The 21,633-nt window shown below is 37.6% G+C and overlaps 4 protein-coding genes across 6 annotated transcripts in view; 2 read left to right on the top strand and 2 right to left on the bottom strand.

Annotated features, from left to right (window-relative positions):
- Positions 1-1,265, top strand: part of igsf21a (immunoglobin superfamily, member 21a) — a 278,509-nt gene extending 277,244 nt beyond the window's left edge. For both annotated transcript variants that reach the window (XM_065241167.2, XM_065241166.2), the window contains exon 10: positions 14-1,265. In XM_065241167.2, coding sequence (XP_065097239.1) covers positions 14-90 — 77 coding nt within the window. In that variant the 3' untranslated portion in view covers positions 91-1,265. The remainder of the gene's footprint in view (positions 1-13) is intronic.
- Positions 1,266-5,111: 3,846 nt separating this feature from the next.
- On the top strand, positions 5,112-8,469 carry klhdc7a (kelch domain containing 7A). Its single transcript, XM_065241168.2, has one exon. The coding sequence runs from the start codon at positions 5,254-5,256 to the stop codon at positions 7,591-7,593; it is 2,340 nt and encodes a 779-aa protein (XP_065097240.1). The 5' UTR covers positions 5,112-5,253; the 3' UTR covers positions 7,594-8,469.
- Positions 8,470-11,552: 3,083 nt separating this feature from the next.
- Positions 11,553-16,686, bottom strand: cfap107 (cilia and flagella associated protein 107). The gene is made up of 4 exons (XM_065241173.2): positions 16,579-16,686; positions 14,921-15,031; positions 12,302-12,476; positions 11,553-11,809 (listed from the first exon to the last, which is right to left on the bottom strand). Exons 1-4 carry the CDS (start codon positions 16,678-16,680, stop codon positions 11,553-11,555), a joined length of 645 nt encoding a protein of 214 aa, XP_065097245.1. The 5' UTR covers positions 16,681-16,686.
- Positions 16,687-16,765: 79 nt separating this feature from the next.
- The window catches only part of aadacl4 (arylacetamide deacetylase-like 4), a 33,938-nt gene continuing 29,070 nt past the window's right edge, over positions 16,766-21,633 (bottom strand). Inside the window, exons 2-5 of one of the 2 annotated variants that reach the window (XM_065241172.2) lie at positions 20,619-20,721; positions 19,931-20,156; positions 19,785-19,848; positions 16,766-19,688 (exon numbers count right to left, since the gene is read on the bottom strand). In XM_065241172.2, coding sequence (XP_065097244.1) covers positions 18,905-19,688; positions 19,785-19,848; positions 19,931-20,156; positions 20,619-20,721 — 1,177 coding nt within the window. In that variant the 3' untranslated portion in view covers positions 16,766-18,904. Of the gene's footprint in view, positions 19,689-19,784; positions 19,849-19,930; positions 20,157-20,618; positions 20,862-21,633 lie in introns of those variants that run through there. The other variant, XM_065241170.2, reaches the window with a different exon arrangement.

Genomic DNA, 21,633 nt, shown 5'->3' with positions numbered 1-21,633 from the left:
CGTTCTCTTTCAGATGGAGCTGCCGGTTTGCACACGTATGGACTGATATGCCTGCCATTTATTCTCACAGTGACTGTTAAGCTGACGTGAATATCCTCAGTTCAACTACACACAAACGCACCTCCTCTCAAGGCAGGTGCATATATTACAAACACACACGCACACAAACACAAGCCTTCTCCAGCCCATGAATAAACCTACCTTGCTTTCATCTGTTGGAGAACCTGAGCCTCCAATAGGGGGCGCAACATCTTTTTTTTGTGAAAACATCCAACAAAAGATCCAGATGGAAATGATGATAATATTGATAATACAAAAAAGATTACACATGAAAATAAGAACAAGCATCTGCCATTTTTGCTTTTTTGCATTTACTTGCCTGTCGATCAATAAAGAGAAAAAGAGAAAAAGGAGAAGACCTTGGCGTTCAAGCTGAACAAATTTGTCATGCACTGGGGCGTGGAAAAAGACACTGAGGAATAGTTGGCTTCTGAAAACGTTGACTGTCACTTCAACTTCGACCAGCCGTACTCAAGCCGCGTCCATCCAATACCGCACACTGGCACAAACAGGACACGAAATCCCCTTTTTATGGACGCCATTTGTGTTTTTTGATCACATGTTTTTCCCCTTTAATTTTCTCGAATGGTTCTCGGCTGGAATGTAACAAAAAGAGACAATACTAAACGTTTTATTGCAAAGAAATGGAAGATCCTCTTTTTAAGTGTATTTTGTGTACATCCCTGTAAATAATAAAAAGTATATTACGGAAAAGAAAAAATGAAAATTAATAGAGATTTGGGGTCAGGATTTGGGGGAAGATGCAAGGGGGTAGCAGCTAATGGCTTTATTCCATGTGTCTGGTCATCCCCGGTGGCCATCGCCCAAAATCCAACCCAGCTTTTAGACAACAGTGGAATCAGTGGCCTTTCTAAGTTCTGATTTCATGCGTTCAGTATCTACGACATCCGTGTGACTGTTTTCAATCACAGACGAAAGAGGGCAACCTTTCTCCATTGGTGGTGCATGTGACGTTTGAAGATGATTTCCCGTCTCATCTGTTTGTTGCCTTTCTGTACTTAAGTTCTTGTTGCATATTCAGTGACCCGCATCGTGTACAGTCCTAATCTCTAATCCAACAGTTACTGCTAGGATCATGTTAGACGCCATTACGACCCCCCCCCCATCCCCCAAAGGAAGCTCAAGTGTAAACAGGGTTGTTGCATTTGTTTCATATCACCTGTATTAAAAATGGAGATGATCAACTTGAAACGACTTTGTGTGATTGGCCTTTGGATGCTTTTAATTATAAACCATACATATCAAACTCTAAAAAACAGCCATTCCATTACATGTTGACTTTTTATTGGGCCTGTGACTATTAAATGAATTAAGATGTAACATGAGCTGTACCTGTACACTGTCAGAAAAAAACTGCTAAATTGGACTAAGCTGTCATTGGGACAGTACCCTTAAAAAAGTTCCTAATATGTATGCTACCATTCAGGGACAGATACCAATATGTACCTTTGAGGTACTAATATGCACTTAAGATGTACTTTTCAAAGGCTACTGCCGAGGTGACAGATAGGAATCATTTTTGACAAAAAAAAATTCTGACAGTGTATGCATACGTAAGAATGGAAGTCAATGGGGTGCAAAAATCTATTGTGACCTCCTCTTAAAGGGATAGTTCGGCCAAAAATGATATTAAACCCATGATTTACTCAACCCCAAGCTGTCCGAGATGCATATCTCCATTCTTTTTCAGACGAACATATTTTCAGGTATTTTAGAAAATGTTTTAGATCTTTCAGTTAATCAAATGTAAAGTTATGGGGTCCACGTCCTTCAAGTCCAAAAAATGTGCATCCACAAAATAAATCCAAATGCCTGCCCTTAGAATTTGTCATATGTCACTAAGAAAAGTGCGGACACTACGCTGATACTCTCCTGAATACAGAAGAGTCTAAGATGGTGGCGTTACCGGAAGCTAGTTATTTTCGTTTATAAAGTTTTGAATGTGGATATTTCTACAACAAAACGGCACGGATTACCCTCAGAAGGCCTTTGTTTATCATTGTGGAGCCGTTTGGATTTCTTTTGTGAAGGACGGATGAACATGTTTTGGACTTGAAGGACGTGGACCCCATAACTTTACATTTAATCAACTGAAAGATCTAAAACATTTTCTAAAATACCTGAAAATGTGATGTCTGAAAAATAATGGACATATGCATCTTGGACAGCTTGGGGGTGAGTAAATCATGGGTTTAATATCATTTTTGGCAGAACTATGCCTTTAATACATATTTAGTTTCAGGCTGCAATTCGCTGCATTTCCAAGAGAGTACGATGTGAGGGTTTAATGAAATAATAATAATCATTATTATAAATGTATACTATTTTGACCCATTTTTTGTGATTTTTTTTATACTGGTCAGGTTTCTATAAACTTTTCCTGTTTAAAGTTTCATAGACTGATGTCATCCAGAATTATTGTTTATCTGAAGTTTTTTAACAGGTGCATTGAGGATGACAGAACCTTATATCTGGAAAGAACCCAAGTACAATGACCCACATGTGTTTTCCCCCAGTTATGTCTAAATTGAATGTAATGAGATGTTTTCTAAAAAAAAAAAAAGTGTGCCACATAATTGCAAAACAGTACATCTGTTGAGTAGTCTTTATACTGGCTAAAAGTACAGTGATCAATACAATCTGATAACTCCCTAACTTACTTATTTTAATTGGTCTGACGAGTCCTTCACTAATGGAACTGGCTAAAACTAGAAACTATACAGGTCCTGTTCAATGTGTATAAATATTTACAGTCCAAAAATATGTAAAATCTACAAATATGATTTGACAATGGAAGACATAATAAAAACATGTTACCACTCTTGGAAAGTACCAACGTTAATTTGGTAAGATTATTTGTTCATTACTTTCACAATTGTGCATTATTTGTGATTAAAGTTGTTGCCTACTGACTTCTTTATTTGATCTTTTGTATGATTTTTTATCTATATCTTGTTTACTCTTCTTTCTTTAGTGTTTAACATTAGCAAGGCAACAAGAAGTCCTTACCAACCCCAAATAGTGAACGAGATTTCACCAAGTAGGATGTGTGCCTGGATCAATACCATTGTTGGTCCTGGATTAACATTTTCATTAACCAGTCAGATTGCAGGATTAAGGCGTATATTAGATTTAGGTTTAGGATTGTGTAAAGGGCTTTTAAAAAATACTTCTCAAACTATTATTTCACCTATTATGGACCCTACAGCATTACCTCATGGGATGGGAGTCATTATGGGAAAATATATCAGTTTTGAATATGTGGCTAACCTTTGTTGGTGTTGTTTATAGGTGTGTCCTCTGCCACCTCTTCTCACACACTGTGCTTATGCAAAGTAATCCCACTTTTCTCCTTCCAACTTTTTTGTACATTAGGATGAATTGGAATTTTCTAGACCCACCATGTATTAAAGGATAAAGACTAAATCCCAGGTGGGAGAGGTGGTTTTATAGGCTTAATAAAATCAAGACAACAGGTCCACTGTCATTTGACTTGAATGGGTCAAAGAAAATGTACAAATGAAAATCATTTTTAATCACACTAACTTTTTTAATTAATTTAGTATAATGAATTAATTATTCATTTCTTGTGACTTGGTTAAAATACAGTAATGTAAAGTGATAGAAAATGTTGAAAGTGTATTTTAATAGCTTAATTATTCTTCCTGAACACTTGTACCATCAAAAGTGGTGCAAAAAAATCCATCTCATGTCCCATAGACGCAAGTAAATAATAATTCTTTCTAAAAAGTCTTTCCCGTTGATTAGTTACCGGTGTAGAGGTACTCATTAAAGTGTCTTAAAATAGCCTGATATCTTACCAGGAGCGAATTGTGATGATTTACTTTGTTTGGATCCCCTGGAAAAGTAAATTACAAGAAGTCCATTATTCTGGGTTACTGACATTGTTCATTATATCTTGTGTCGTGTTTGTGTATATGGGCATCATTAGTGCAGTGACAAGCAGGTAATGAAAGTAGTGAGATTAAGAGTCTAGTTTATCCTATAGACAAAATACCTAACTATATGTAAACAGAATTGGGCCCATACCCATCAGAATCGGATAAGTTTGACAACATCACCATAATACAATATGTGCATGGTCTGAAAGTCCATTATTTATTTATTTATTTAAATTTGTTTTCTATAATGAAATCCATTGTGTCTCTTGATCCAAAACTCTTCATTCGACACATGAGAGGGGAGGGCCAGAAGAGCAGCAGACCTTTGTGACGTGACTGTCAATTATTTACGAGTAAGCGTGGTTTTCTTGCAGGCATCACATTGCAAAACAATGTTTGTCTTTAAAAGACAGCATTCGGTTTATTAAGGTCTGGGATGTTTATGTTTTTTCTGATCAAGTCAACTAATACTGTTGTTGCATTATGGTATTACAAGTTATGATAGCTTACATAATACAATGTGATCTTTTTAAAGGCTATGCAAATACTGCTTTTGGTAAATGCAAAACACTCTATCATCTATTAAAGCCTTGCTAATCAGAGACACTGCTGTCCTGTGTTCATGGGAAAGAACTTTGATCTGTAGCATTTATTGTGCAAACATCAGCATCCTGGTCAAGCAAACTCATGACTGTAATTCGTGTAGTGTATCAACTTACTCCACCTTTAAGTAAACTATTTGTTCTTATGATTATGTTTACAATAGCATGAGTATTTCTGTTCTCATAGTCTTATTAACATACTACCTACACTAACACAATATGACCTAGACACACACAAACACATGCAGTCATCACTCCATCTAGTGTCATTTGCATGTTTTGTTTTTTGTGGTGTTGCTTTCTCTTCCCTGGAACAGTGTTATCCCTGGAACTGTGTTATCTTATTAGTGAGAATGTTAATAAAAAAGCAATCTTCAAATTGCTAATAAACTGTTCCTAGAGCAGTGTTAATCTCTGAAAACATCACACTAGTGCTTTAAAGATTTTAAAGCAGTCACCTGCATCAGGTGGAATGATACTTGTCCCCACCCTTAGAGAACACAGGATGCAAATCCTCGCATATCAGGTTCTGAGTCACCCTGTGTGAAGAGAGAGACACCTGACAGTTCGCTGTTGCTCTCAGCGACTGACTGCAAGCTTTATTGGCTGGGAAAGCAATCCAAATTAAACCCAATGTCCAGTCGACTACCACGGATTTCAGTACAGACATGTCAATAGTAGAATTGTTTGGAGTCCAAATTGACATGCAGCTCCTGGGCAAGCTGACTTTGTCTGGTGCTGCCATACTATTCGTCTCCTTTGTTTTTGGATTCTACCACATCAGGGCACGAAACAAACGTCAAGGACAAAAGGGCACAAAGAAAATCCAGGGAAGCAGCAGCACATTCAGTAATGGGCAAGAACCACAAAGTAAAGCTGCAACAGAGGAATCTTCAGTGAAGCCTTTAGAGGAAAACCTTGGAAATGGCAATGGTGTGGTTGAATGTGTCCGGGCTAAAAGTACGGACCTGGGCAGCTGTGCAAAGGAAAATATTTTCTCTGAAGAGCCTTCATACGAAAGACTTAAACATGCCAATGGTGCAGTTGAAAAAAGCATGCCTGGGACTACAGACTTGGACAGTTTTGGAAAGGACAAAGTTAACATAATGCAGGATGTAGGTACAGAAGTGTTTCAAGTAAGGAATAGGGGGAATAATGGCAAACTGCGGTTGACCTTGCAACCCCCTGACGAAACTAAGAAAGGTCCAGAAAGTCCAAGCGGTCGACGATCCCCATGCCTGTTAAAGAAGCTTGATGGTGGTGCTGGTGTTGGCAGGGAACTGAGACAAGACCTTGGTCATGAGGGTATGTACTCCACTTTTCAGTCAAAGGCAGAAATCAAAGTAGAAAATGCTGACCTTATCCTTGACGGGCCGGGTAACAAATCGGGAGTCTATAGCAAAATCTACGATTACTACATAGAGTCCTCCTCTCACTCTATCGCCGATTTGAGCCCCAGTCAGTCCAGGTCTATCAGTCCAGCATTTGATCAACTGGAAAAGGGCCCTTTGTTTAAATCGACTTCACTGGACTTACCAAAATTCAAGGAACGTTCTCGAACACCAAGTCCACAACCTTCCAGTTTCATTATGAGAGATCTTGGTCTCACTCCACGATTTTCTAACGAGCCTCCGCCTGTCTTCAAACCAGACCGTGGTAGATCCAGCAGGCAAGCAGTCATCCGTCAAGACAGCTATCTTTCTGCTGCTGACTCTGAGCTACCGATGCCCTTCCCCACACAAACGCATCGTAGCCGTTCTCCTGCCCAACTAAACGACACCACTGTTAAGTCACAAGACTGTGATGATACAAACACGGATGAACCTGAGGAACCACAGGTAGAGACTGTTGCTGGGGCAAAATTCCTACACCTTCCCGAAAACATGGGGAACGCCGAACTTGAGAGTTTAGCGGGAAAGATTGATTTAGGTAACTGCATGGAAGCTTTAGCACTTGCTAAAAAACATGGTCATGCTGCCCTTCAGCAAGCTGCTCTCCTTGTCATGTCTGACAATTACCTCCAGGTCCTCAGAGAGCCAGCCCTCTTCGGCAGGCTGAAAGCAGGGGAACGTGACGAGATCCAAACACAGCGCATGAAAGGAAGAAAGTGGTTAGTGGTTGCAGATATGGACACTTTAGATTGGATACGTCCAACACAGTCTACAGTTTCAGAGTCTGAATCAGTTAAGACATCTTGTGGAATGTATTACTACGATGACTATAAGGACACATGGCACCCTTATTGCCAAATTCCCCAGGAAGTGTTATCTAAAGGTTGTGCAATGTGTACCATGGATAACTATCTGTTTATCGCTGTGGGTTTCCAAGGCCCAGACCGTCCCTCAAAGAAGGTGTACTGTTACAATCCAATTACTTCAATTTGGAGTGAAATAAGCCCTATGAACGAGGCAAGGCCTCACTGCAAACTCGTCGCTTTGCAGGGTTATCTTTATGCCATTGGTGGAGAATGCCTCTCAACGGTTGAACGTTATGACCCCAGGACCAACAGGTGGACTTTTGTTGCACCACTCCCAAATGATACTTTCGCCGTAGCTCACCGGGCCACAGCTTGTGATGGCGAACTGTTTGTTACTGGAGGCATATTGAGATACACTCTCTTGAGATACAATCCTAAGACCAACATGTGGCGAGAGACCACGATTGCAGGCAGTAAAGACAAGACTGCAGAAATGGTGGCGGTGAGAAACTTCCTGTACCGCTTTGACGTCAGCTCTCTTGGCATCAATGTGTATCGCTACCACGCTGCGGCTCGCATATGGTACGAATGCTCTACGATACGCCTCTCCAACTGCACTGCCTTTCAGTGTGTGACCATGGACAATATTATCTACTGCGTGAGCAGACAATTCACCTTGCGATTTCTCGCAGATGAGATATCTCCAAGCTTTGTGGCACAGGATTTGAAAGTGCTCTCCCCAGTTAAAGGCTATTTGTTTCCTTTTTTCCTTGTGCTGCCCGAAAGTACCACTCCACAGACCCCTGTTTAAGCAAGGTCAAGTATAAGGCAGCTTTGTACTTACGGTTTTTTATTTTTTTATGTTCAGGACCATATTAAGTGCATGTTTGTGAAATGTACGGTGTCTTAATTAGCGGCAAATGAGATGAAATATCAAGGCTATTACATCCATTTGTCGTACAGCTAGATAACAATTACGCAGCACTTACCGATAAATAAATCTACTGTCTCAGTGAAAGCCATTTGTTTGTTTGGGCCCTCCATCCAATCTGATGTCTAAATCAACCTTTACATCTTGGAAACGTTTTGCTTATAAGTGCTTAAAATGTTTCACTGAATATACTGCTTTAAAACACTCTTTGGAAAATGTTTTCCAGTGAATACTGTGTGTACAATAAACCATGACGCAAATGCATAGCAAGCATCATAGACAACATGAATGGTTGCCATTGCAACAATTTATGTAAGCTAGCTAATTATATTCATAGCATTTTCTTTGCATATTTGAAGTTATATTACTTAGTATAGTACTAGCCATAGACAGAGGGGGTCAGAAAGTGTAATGTAAATCTTTTTATTGTGTCTATATATTTTTCTGCCATTTTCATAAATCATAAATCATGTAATCATATCAGAGAATGGGATCTTTTTGGTTAATGGTTTTATTCATAAAGCATCTCTGATTTCTCTAAATCAACTCTGTGCCTCTTCTAATGGATCTTTCCATAGACTTTTTTACATCGCTGAAGCACTTTAGGGAACGCAGAGGTATATTTGTGTATACCATTAGACTTTATAGAGTAAACTAATGACTTAATGGGTAAGGATAGAACCTAATATTTTGTCTCTTCATCTCTGTCTCTATCTTCTGAAGAAATGGGAATAAAAATCACTTCATTAATTATAACCGAGTCTTGGTTCTTGTGTTAGACTTCAATAAGTAGCAAGTTATTACAAAATGTGCAGTTGCAGCAAGAGGTGTTTGTGTGACCAGGATCTTAATTAATTTTAAATGCAGTTATGATCTAAAAGGAAAAGCAATCAAATAATCAATTATTGTTAATGAAAATACGCAATACAAGCACAGACTATTGCATATGCATGTTTGATCCGAGATGGCAGACATGAAGTGTGTGGTGTTCGTGATGCAATGTGCCTTGACAATGCTCTGTGTGTAACTCTAGCACCATCAAGTGGACCAAATATCAAGGACAGAATCTTAACAAGCAGGGTGCCACACACAAAAAGTCATTGACATAAATGCAGAAAGACACATTGACACAGTCAGAACTGTTGCAAAGCCTAGCAGAGTTCTGGGATTCGGAAGCAAAACCTACACAGCAGGAGAAGTGTGAACACAGATGGCTGAACGTCAAGTATAAGCATCCGATTCCTAGTAATTAAACACTTGAATTCAACATAATTAAACACTTAATGGGATGGGAGATAGAAAAGTCCCTTTAGAGTATATGTCAATGGCTTGGCTGTCCCTCATGTGCAGTAGCATTGTGGTCTAACCGAACTGTTGATTATACCTACAGTACAATCCCAATTCTACAATTCTGCTGTGATAACGGATATCACATCCTCCTCCATAGCTGTGTAAAAATACACTGAACAAAAAACGTTTTGGTGTAAAATGTATTAGATTAACCCTCATAATTTCTACACAGTAATATTAACATTTATTGAGAACTAGTAATATGATGATAAATGCCATTTATAACAAAATATTATTCATTTAATTTACTAATTTTGTTTAAGGAAAGTGGTTGCAATCAATTTATTTAAGATACATTTAAACAAAAAATTAGTAAAATAAAATAAATGTAGCTTAAATTAATTAATTGCAAGCACTTACCTTAAAAAATTGAGTAAATTGAATGTATCCATGTTAAAGACAATAACAAACAGTAAATACAATCTATACAACTGTAAATAAGATTTATTTAATATTTTTAGGACAGCAATGCTTCAATATTCAAAAAAGTAATAGACTTGACCTAAACGATTAAAATAAATCTAACTTCTAAAATAAAAATAATTAAGTGACATTTACTCAATTATTTAACAAATGTTTTTAGTGCATTATTAAGTAGATTTAAGGTAGATTTTTTGATTTTAGTAGGTAAGTTGTATTTTTAAAAAGCAGTAAATTTTACTTTAAAAAAGTTTGTGCAGATTGTTACAAGGATTTTTTCCAAATGTAAATTTTACAAGTAGTTTTTTTCAGTGTTGCATTTGCAGGTCATATTTTTGATAAGTCAGTGAACACAGCTCAACAGCATGAGCTGATCTACCTGTCTCACACACATCCAGTTACATTTAAAATTAGTGATTAAAACAAATAAATAACAACCATTTGATGAAAAACTTTTAGAAATTTTGATACAGTAGGTACACTGGGTACAGTTACACACAGTAAATAAAGTAAATTCATGCACGTCTCGCTGAAAATCTGTGATTTTAAGCAGTTTCCTGGACATGGCTTAAGTTGATCTCAGACTAAAATGCTTGTTTGAGTTGTCTTAAGCTTGCACTCACATATTTTAATCTCAAGATGCCCACCAGTACTCTTTTTTGTAAAGTATCTTTGTAAAAACGTAAACGTCCTATTATGGGGCGGTTTCCCGGACAGGGATTAGCTTAATCCAGGACTAGGACTTAGTTTAATTAGGAAATATAACTAGTTTTAACAAACATGCCTTACTAAAAACATTACCTGTGTGCATTTTGAGGCAAAACAAAGGGCACTGATGTATTTTAAGATATGTCAGTTCAGTTTGGACAGCTCTTAAAAATGTTTTTGTCTATGACTAGTCTAATCCCTGTCCGGGAAACCGCTCCTATAAAGCCTAGTCCTGTCTTAATCTTAACCTTGTCTGGGAAACAACCCTTTAAAGTCTATCTTTAATCCTGAAAATAAAGATTTCTAAAAAAAGTTTTTTAAAGGATTTGTAAAAATAAGTAGGTCGCTAATGAAACAAGCAAATTTTGGACTCAGAAAGGGCAAAAAAGCATTCCCAGACAGGATTTAGAATAGATTAATACAAAAATAGGCCTAAGACTGAAAAAAATAAAGGCTGGATTTACTTTTTCCATTTTTTGAGGCAAGTATTACGCATTTTATGCAACTGCTTAAAATTTCAAGTAAAACTTACTTAAAATTGGATACAAAAATAATACATTATATTTTTAAGTAAATCCAGCATATTAGTTTTACAGTGTAGTTAAATTAGGACATTTAAGTAGTTTTTAGATACATACCTTACAAAAAACAATACTGGTGTGCATCTTAAGATAAAACAATGGCAATGACATTGCAGCCAGTTCAAAGTGCATTTTAGTCTGGGACTAGGATAGGCCCTTTGAAAAATGTTTTTTGGAATAATCTTTGTATCTCATTATCATGCTGGAATAATGGATCATCAGGTTCTGCACAAGCTCTTAAAGACCATGCCAGCACACATGCTGTCTTAACAAAATTATTAGCTTAATACTTTAATTTGTAATTGTAGTGTAACATAAATGTAAATACAATTTGTGTTTCAAAAATGTCAAGGGGAGTCGCCCTGCATGGATCACCGCTTTGTGGAGAAGTTTGGCAGGCAGGCAAGAATTAGCTAACATTGTATACACAAATTTTACACAGTAGAGTTAGCTCAGTGTAGTGGTTGATACATGTGACGTTAGATTTGATATATGAATTAAGATCATTTACCCATATCATTTATTTACCTTATTATCAAAAATGAACCTCTCTAAAAGGACTCTGTTGTCATTGATTCTATGTGGAAGTTTGGAAATGTTGTTTATGTTGCTGCTGCTGAGACCGTCTAGCCTGCAGCAAACTTTTCCACTACAAGGACTCTTTTGTGCATGTGAAGGTAAAGTAAATTTATGAAATCATACAGCTCGACAAAGAACCTTTTTGGGACCTTTACTTTAAGAGTTTACTGGAAAGCTAAAAGTGATGAGACAAGGCATGGTTCACAGTGGGCTGGATGGATTACTGGAGATCTGCCTGCAGGGTCTGCGACTCAGTGCCAGGTTCTTATTGCTGTGGTTGGCAGGGAGCTGACTGCTGGAGAAGCTCTTGGGCGTGGTGACGCAACGAGAGTGACAGAAGGCACTGATGGGGTGTAAAGGGTATGAAGCCTTATACACGCTCAGTGTGGGCACTATTGCCCGCTGGTGTTCCTTCTGAGCCCGCCAAGAATCCAACAAGCCAAAGTTTGTAGGGGGACCTGTGTACAAGTAGCAGAGCAGATGAGAAGTAGAAATTAAAGTTAATGCAAGTATGCCCTGTCAACGATTGGTCATATAAACAAGTAGTCCCATCCCAAACTTATGCCATTGAAACATGTCGCTCAAACTAAGTATGATGCTGAAAGTGTTTACATTCTTTAGAGAAATCAATCTAGAAATGGCTTATGTAGAGTTCTCTCTTGACATTAAATTAAGATAAGAGGAGGCATTTTAAAATAGACAAATTATAATACATCGGCTTTGAATCACCCACTGACAATAACAGATGTTCAGTCTCGCACACGCATTTGCCGTTGTTTTATTTTTGTCTGTGGTGAAATAGCAAATAAAATTAGGACTTTGGAAAATGAATAAAGTTTGAGCGAACTGTAATGATTTATAGGGATGTTCTCCAACATTAATTAAAAAAGTGGACTAGACTGTATTAAAATCCACAAGCAACCATCTGGAGTGAAAGGAATGCTTAATACCTTGGATGGGGTGATCTGACCTCTCTGGGACCCAGGCCAGTTTGTCAGAGTGCCAAGAGCGCAGTGTGGGCAGAGTGGCGGAGGTCTGCCGCCCATACGACTCATCGTAAAGTGTCACCAGGTAGTCGGAGGCATGGACGCCGTGATGAGAGAACAGAAGCCTTGTGGGAATACCCTGAAATTTTGAATAAACACATGAATATTTATTTTATCGGACACTGAAAGTCTAAACTCATTATAGAGCACCAGCTAACTATAAAAGCTTATGTAAAAGTTAAAGTGTTTAATGTAGGTATCATGATGATGTAAGGCAGGGCTATTCAATTCCATCCTGAAGAAGCTAATGGAAGTCCACAAGATCATTTAAAAATTACAGGCAGGTTGGTTTGATTAGGGTTTATCAGACAACAGGTCTTCACAGACCCTTAACTGGGTCCCCCCCCCCCAAAAAAACACAAAAAGCAATACTCGCAATGATGTAAAAGTGATGTTTATTTTTACAGTGCACAAGAAGTGAATCCAGACACAACACTATGTACAAAAGTAATAAAGAACCAAAACTGTGAAATAGTGATGGTCGTTTTCGAAGCACTGCTTCATGAGGCTTCGAAACATTTACGAATCTTTTGTTTCGAATCAGGGGTACGGAGCTTGTTTCAAACTGGCCCAAGTCACGTGATTTTAGCAAACGAGGCTTCATTACGTCATAACTGTTTCGAAACGTTTCGAAAATCCGATGGTTCACCACTAGGGGGAGTCGATTACATGACCAGTGTCTAATATGTTTAGGTGAACTCGAGTCAGTTTTATTATGAAAGTTCATAAAACATTTATCCTTCTGACTTATAACACTGCCATTTTGTCTACTTTTTGTTTATAGACAGATTTAATGACAAAAATGTGCATAATTAGTTAGTTTTAATGATTTGTTTTCCCTAAATAAAACTAAAAACACATAATAGACTTTTAAGTATGTCTTAATTAAGTTGAATAATTTTTTTTTTTACATATTTTAATACAAATCTTGCTATTATTTTGTTTAAAAAAAGTGTAAAATGTTTGGACATATCTGCTTTTACACTATTTTGAGCAGCAGGGGTCGCCAGCGTGTGTGGTGTTTCGAACTGCTTCGAAAAACTGAATCAATTTTCGAAGCAATTGGTTCAATTGATTCGAAGCTTCGAAAAGCTTCATTTCTCCCATCACTACTGTGAAAAACGCCTTCTTATAGGTCAAGCCCCGCCCCTTTTAGTTAATGCTGCGTTCCAGGCAGGCTTTTAAACCCGTGAGTTACGACTTCAAAACCACGACTCACGACCCTATGCGTTCCAGGCAGCCTGTAACTCGTGTTTTTACAACCTTCTACCGGTGAAAGTGCACTGGAACGGCAGTCAAACACGTGACTTCCCACCCGTGAACTCGTACTAGATCGATGTACTCCCAGTTCAGAGTCGTGAGTCGTGGTTTTGAACTCATGAGTTACGGGTTACCGGTTGCCTGGAACGCAGCATAAGACCATCATTAACACAAGAGTTAAGTAAACAGGTAAGTATGTACATTTACAAAACACAACACAATTATATATATAAACATATATTAACGAAATATTTATAGATATCAAAAGGTTATCAAAATAACAAACACAAAAGATAAACTAAAAGAATAAACACAGAATAATAAAATCTAATTTAATTATTCCCCCTGTAACAGACACGATAATGGACGAGCCGCCTTCCGGGCACTTCACGCCGACACGCCCACTCACACCCGGCGCTATTTAACCAGGCCGCTGGTGGCGCTCGTGTTCGACCGGCCGATAATGGAGAAGCAACGCGGAAGACCGGCAACACAGACGCCGACAAACGCTAATAACAGGTAAGTGTATACACAACAACAGGACAAAACATCAAACGAAAGACAAAGCTAATGTGTGTGTGTGTGTTATGATGAGAGGAACTGAAATTGCTTCAATTTTTCGAAGCGTTCGAAACCGCATACACGCTGGCGAAACCTGCTGGTCAAAATAGTGTAAAAGCAGCAAGATCTGTCTAAACATTTTACACGTTTTACAAAATAATAGCAAGATTGTTCTAAAAATATGTTTACAATTTTTTATTTATTTAATTAAGACATAACTAAAAGTGTATTCTGTGTTTTTAGTTTTATTTATGGCAAACAAATCATTTAAACGAAATCCCTTTTAATTATGCACATTTTTGTCATTAAATCTGTCTATAAACTAAAAGTAGTCAAAATTGTAGTGTTATTAGTCAGAAGGATGAATGTTTTATTAACTTTTATAATAAAACTGTCCCGAGTTCACCTACACTGGTCATTTGTGATCAACTAGGATGGAAACGTGGATATGTATGCATGTGTGAAGACCAGACCGGCGTTCGTGTGCACCCGCTCGCCTCAGCAGGAACGGAGAGGATGAGGTATGCAGGGTATGACTGCGCTCGCGCTTCACAGACCAACGGCAACGGGCATAGGAACAGGTCACTCTGTCACAGGGTTGGAATTAGATTATTTGGGACACCGGCCATTCAGGACTGGTATTGAATATCCCTGATGTAAGGTATGAGTCTCTTGTATGTTTGTGAAGGATTTGTCCCAAACCTCCGATCTGCGAAGACCCATTCTCCTCACGACTACATCTGGTCTGTGCAACAAGTTGGGTGTGAAGTCCAGTCTGTTGGTACTGTTTGCTGTCTTGCATTCTCGCGTGAACTGCAATAACACATACAGTACATGTTGGTAGTTGCCAACTTTATATTTAATATACTGAATAGTTTAGTAAATACCAACCAAGACTTAATATTTTTATACTGAGCTAATTATAATTTATATCCCAGCAGTGCTCCAAAAATAGTTGTTTCTTAATCCATTTTAATTAAAGAACAGTTGGAGTGTTTTAACATAGCAGTGTCTGATTTTTGTTTCCTGCATGTTTTTCCACTTTTTCACCCATGTAGGTCAAACCAGCTTACATACATACTCAATAAACTATAGGTTTACGCCCAGCAGAGCTCAGCCTCACACTTTTTTATCGATCATGTGTAGTTTTTCCATACAGCTCTCAGGTCTCTTCTTGACTAAGCAACTCCAGCATCAATCCCATTTGTCTGCCTCCAGTCTGTGCTGACCAAGCTGATCAGCAGCACTAATCACGTTTGCATAGATTTAAGCACTGCCTGCAGGGAAACTGCATCCATTTAAACGTTTGAACATTGCATACTGGCAAGCTTTTAAGTATTGTGTTAACTTCCCAGAACATCCCACAACTGCATGGTAAGCATTAATGTAAGATAAAAAAATTAATTGTTTTTAAGTGTTTACATTTGGAATAATAATAATAAATAACATGTAAAAAAAATAAATGTAACAAGCTGTGACAAACTGAAACTTTGGACAAATGTGTTGGTGTCTAATTACAGAAAATCTGTTTCACTCACTGATTTTAATCTTTGACACGGCCTAACTCGGTTAAGGTTATATTTTCACAGAATGTTATTTACATTATGCAGGATGATTTTTAATATTAAAAAAACAATAAATTACAAAAATGACTTTAGCTGGGTTTTTACTGCAGGCAGGGTCGAATCAAGTATTACAAAAAGCAATGTAAATAAAACAAAACAAAAATTTATTTATGGAAAAATACAAAGTTGTATTTATGTTTATTTATATTGTGTTAGCAGCACAAAAGTGTACGGGTTTGATGCAAATGTAACAGAGGTGTATACTAAAGTATTTTTACTTTCTACATAAAAGTAAATTTTCAAGCATTCGTATTTTATAAATGTTTTTCTTTGGAAAATATACATTCCAAAGCATATTATCATAATTTTTACTCCACTGCATTTCCTGATTTTAATTTTTTGGTTTATATTAAAGTACATTAAACATCTAGTACATTTTTTACCTTTACTTAAGTAAAAAGTACTTTCGTACTTTTACTCAAGAAAGTAAAAGTACACAATTGTTATGCAATTAGGGATTAAATCAATTTTAATATGCAATATAAAAGGAATACACAGTATGATTCTATGCTTTGGAATGTAGTGAATATTATTTAGTAAAGTACATTTTTCCCAACACTCTGATAAAGCACAGATGCTTGGAAAATGTAACTTAAATACTTTAGTATACACCTCTGCAAGGTAACATGAATACTGACAAATATACACCTTGTAATGCTCTGCAGGTGGCTTTGGATAAACGTGATAATATATGCATAAATATTAATACAAGTTTATAAGTTAACAAATACCTACTTGTAATTTTTGCTCCGACCAATTACCAATGAGTACTTTGTTGCAATATTTCTGCTCTATTCTCCAACCAGATTGGCTCCATTTGTCATAAAGCTTTTCCATTTTGTATACTTTATAGTTACATCAAAGTCACAAGTTCTCTACCTCACAGTATGAAAACCTCTAGACAGTCAGATGTGATGTAGTTCACAAACTCAGATAATGACAGTGTCAAAGCAGGTGAAAGGTTACACCTCTGTTGCCATGGATACACCAAACACTTCTGCTGGTACCATGGGAGCAGCTGCAGCAAAAGAAGTTTCAGATTCCTTTACATGTGGCATGCAAATACTGACTAACACTGAATGATGATAATTAGCCTCACTTGTAGCACCAAAGGAGAGACTGCAGTCTCATACAAATGAGGGTATACAAGGGATATACAATGTGGGAGGAATTTTAAGTATGTGTCACAATTTAGAACATCATTTCTGACTCAATGGACAAATTATGCATTGTTTGTACATGGGAAAAACAGTTTAATGCAAAACTACACCAATCAAATACAAATTATTTCTTGGTTTGAAAGAAAAAATGGTAATTTGTCTGCTTAGTACTGTATTCACAGAATATTGCCAGCTGAAAACTGATATCTTTTAAATCCTTTCTGTTAAATGGCCGTAATCTGTCAATATTAAATATAGGTTATATTTTCACAGAATATTATATCTATTATGTAGGATGATTTTATGTAAACAGTACATTTTAAAACATGGCTTTAGCTTGTTTTTTACAGGCAGGGTCACATAAAGGGATATTAAAATTATTTTATGATTTACTCGGCCTCATGGCATGCCAGCTTTCATCAGTTATACACAAACTAATAATTTTATATTAAAATGCCATCGTGTTATGTTTATATACAGTAAGGCTTAACATCTCCAAAAAGCTCTTACATCCACCATTAATCTAAATGACTTCAGTGGGTTGATAAATATCTTCAGAAGAGTAATGATACATTTGTGAGTTAAAATGCTTAAAGTGCACCATTTCAGTGCTAAAAATCAACGTTATTTTGTATAATACAATGTGTTAGCTTGGTTTATGGTTAAAAAACACATAATTTTCCACATTCCGTACATTTTTGTAGCTCCAGATTTCACTCTCTTCCTGAAACACGGATTTGAAAAGCTCTGTCCCCCTTGTGATTGGTCTGAATACCTCTGACGTCAGCCGGAAATGTGACGCTCCTTATCATGTTTAAAAGAATTGGTTGCTAACAAGAGTTAACTTACAGGCTGTCAGTCCAAAGCGGGAGGAATTAGGATAATGTCGGTCTTGTCTACATCAACAGGCCCAGGAAGTAAACTGTTGCCTACAATTCGTGTGTTTGTTGTAGTCCAAGAAAAGAGATTTACGTTGGAGACGATTGTTTACTTTGGGGTTTGTACCTTTTGCATATCTTTAACATGTACTAATACACACTTACACACCAAAGGAAATGTAAAAACGTGAATCAGACAATAGGTGCACTTTAATATCTTGAGCTTATTTAGCAATCAATACGACACATACCATGGTACAGAGCGGTGAATTCAAATATGGCGGCACGTCAGTAACTTTGTATCTCATTGGTTCCCAGATCTCATGACATGTCATATGTATGTTTCTTCATGAGACATGCAAGAACCAATAAGATTCGACTTACTGACATGTCCATATATTTGAACTTAATGCCATGCTTACCACTATATAAGAACAAACATGATGACATTTTAATATAAATTTACTAGTTTGTGTTTAACTGAATAAATGAAGTCATATACTGTACATCTGCAATTTATTGGGAGAATTTTCATATTTAGGTGAACTATTCATTTAAAGGGGACATATCATGAAAATCTGAATTTTTCCATGTTTAATTTATACAATTGGGTCCCGAGTGCTTCTATCAACCTAGAAAATGTGAAAAAGAACAACCCTTTTAACTTAGTTTTGGTAAACCATTCTCTGCAAGCATGTGAAAAAATAGGTCATTTGGCTCCCCTTGTGATGTCAGAAGGGGATAATACCGCCCCTTAATCTGCACTATCCAACCACGACACTGCCGTTTAGTGCAGAGATCAGCTCATTTGCATTTAAAAGGACACAAAAATGGCACAGTTTTGCTCACACCTACAAAGTGCCAATTTTAACATGTTATAATAAATTATATGATATTTTGAGAGAAAACTTCACATACGTACTCTGGAGACACCAATGATTTATTTTACATCTTAAAAAGTCTTGTTAAATGTTCCCTTTTAAAGTATAATTCTTTTAACCGACTTAAAGTCATGCCTTGTCTTCACAATGTCTTTATAAAGCTTACAAAGCTGTCCATAACTTTTTGAGAAGACTGAAATGTCAGCCAGCCCTTGTTAAAGAAGCTCATGATCCCATGGAAGCCATCAGATATATGCTGCCATGTGACATCAACACCTAGATCCTTCAGTCGCTTTTGGAACAGAATGCCATCATCCCTCAACACATCAAACTCACAGGTCAGTACAAAGGTGGGCAGTGAGAGGCGTAGAACATCATCCTCTGCTAGTAAAGGGGACATTTCTGGATCAAGGCCATGTTTGATTTTATGATGGACCTCAGCATTATGCTCTGAGATAACCTGTTGACTCTTTACTCCTTTTCTAAACTGAAGTGGAAGATTAGCTGGATCCAGCCATTTCTTATAATGTAGTTGTAGCTCGGCAGGAACGTGCTTTCCATCCAGAAGATCCTGACCCACAGATATATCGCCGTTTAGGTACTGCAAAAAATGGTACACCACTCGACTTCTGAACAATATGGGCACAGAGTGGTTCAGCTGGTATGACGGCAGGTTGAAATCTGCCATCTGTAAAGCAGGGTAGATGAGAACCTGGGCACAGGGAGATGGCAGACGACCATCTTGTGTTTTCGCCAGCCTCTGGCAAAGTGCGGCTGCCAGGTTCGCCCCTGCGCTGTCCCCACCAACTGCCACCCTGCGTGGGTCCACCCCGAAATCAGCTGTCGCTATTGACAGGAAGTGGCGAGTCACGACCTCGCAATCATCCATGTGGGCAGGGTACCGATGCTCGGGTGCCAGCCTGTAACTGAAAGAAGGGTGATAAAGGAACAAGAAGAAATTTCATGTTAAATAGGTAATTAAATGTGACTGCATGGTTCAGTAATGTCAAAAGCAAACATACCCGACGGACACAACAACGGTGTTGCTCTCCAACGAAACATATCGACACACCTCATCATACTCATCTGTGGAAAAACCAAAGAAAACATTATGAAATATTAAAGCACAAGCGAAGTCCCATACCATGTCTGTGCATGCATAAATTACCAATGCTGCCAAACACCCAGCCTCCACCATGAAAATAAACTAAGCCTCTTTTTTTCTCTCCCGTGGTTGCTGTAGGCTCATACACCCTCACTGGAACTCCACTGAAGGTCATGTCCTTAATACAAAGCCCAGGGGGAAGCGGCCCTTTGTGGACCATGATGCGAGCTCTGCACCATCGTGTGAAATTCACTTGATCGCATAGCCCCAGTCGCTCCAGACATCGGCCCTAAAGTGGGTCGAATACAAAAGAGACTGATTGACAATGCTCGGCCAATTCATAACACTCAGGCTGTCATTAAATGTGCCACTCAGACTCAGAAAGAACGACTGTCTGGCCATTTAAAATTCGTATTCATATTTTGAGATAAGCAGAGTGGCTCATATCTCTTTATCATGCCCTTGAGAGAGCAGTGAGCCTTTGGTTACAGAATAAAACTAATAAAAAAAGACATCATAAGAGGTATTAAACAACGTGCATGGACATTGTATTGAAAACTTGAAAAAAATTAAGATAACAAAAACTCAATTTTACTTCTATTTTTGAGAGAGAATATGGAATATATGTGGAAAATCATTTAAAATATTTAACAAGCATTACTCCTGTCTTGTGCATATAGGAATTTAACAAGAAATATGCTAATAGTATTTGCATTGGCCTGTAAACGCAACACAAAAAGTCAATGCTCACCACAATCGCAATCCCCACAAACACACAATAAACCACATGTAGTTTTCCAGGACTGTCAACTCCAGGAGGAATGTTTGATTTCTTCAGCTCAAAGTACACCAGGCTAGCAAACAACAAACAAAGAGAAGCAATAAGAGCTGCAAAACTAATAATCATAGCTACAGATTCAATGTACATGCTTGCTTTAATGTTCTTCACACACGGTTTCAAATGGTGAAAATGCACTTCCCTCACATTTATAGTGCAGACGCAAGGTTAATTAGTGACAGGGTTGCCAAATTGGTAGATTTAATCTTAATTTTTTTTATATATTTATAAGTGAAAGAACCTAAATTATATGCATTAATATTTTCTAACCAAGTCCACAAAGCCTCTCCTTGCACACACAAGATACAAAAAAATGCACAAAATATCGGGCATGTTTTATTCAGAGTTTAGGTAAAGGATTGCTTTCTTTGGTAATTGGGCTGTCAGTGCGTTTTTCAACACACACCTGGCAACCCTGTGTAGTATCTTATCAAACGTCCTCACTAGGTAGTCTAGTTGACCGATAACACAGGAGCTCATTAGTAATGTAAACAACACACATGGAAATACTGTAGGCCTATACCAGGCTAAATGTTTACTTGGAGATAATGAATGGTGGCATGGCTTTAAAACAGACAAAGCTCTGAGTATAAGTAACTGAGCTTTAGCTCTTTTAATCCTATGTTGTCATGCAAATGCACATTAATGATAAAACAACCTTCCATTATAGGGGATGTTCGTGGTAGAGCTCACACTTTTTGTGAACTTCCAGTTTTAATCTGCAGATGGCAGTGACACACTGACAGACAAAGAAATCCTTTGGCATCAACATGGTGACACAGCAACGCACAATAGAAGATACAACGAAGCTCACATTAAACACATATAAAGGATAAGGTTTGGGTGTAATGTAAACTCAAAATTTTATGTTAGCCTGTGTTTCTCTGCCTCATGGTCAACAGATCCAGATTTGAGTAACCCATGTTTT

The sequence above is a fragment of the Paramisgurnus dabryanus genome, chromosome 14, assembly GCF_030506205.2.
Source record: "Paramisgurnus dabryanus chromosome 14, PD_genome_1.1, whole genome shotgun sequence".
Taxonomy (NCBI): Eukaryota; Metazoa; Chordata; class Actinopteri; order Cypriniformes; family Cobitidae; genus Paramisgurnus; species Paramisgurnus dabryanus.
The sequence above is the reverse complement of the archived record's forward strand: the minus strand, read 5'-3'. Positions and strand labels throughout refer to the sequence as shown.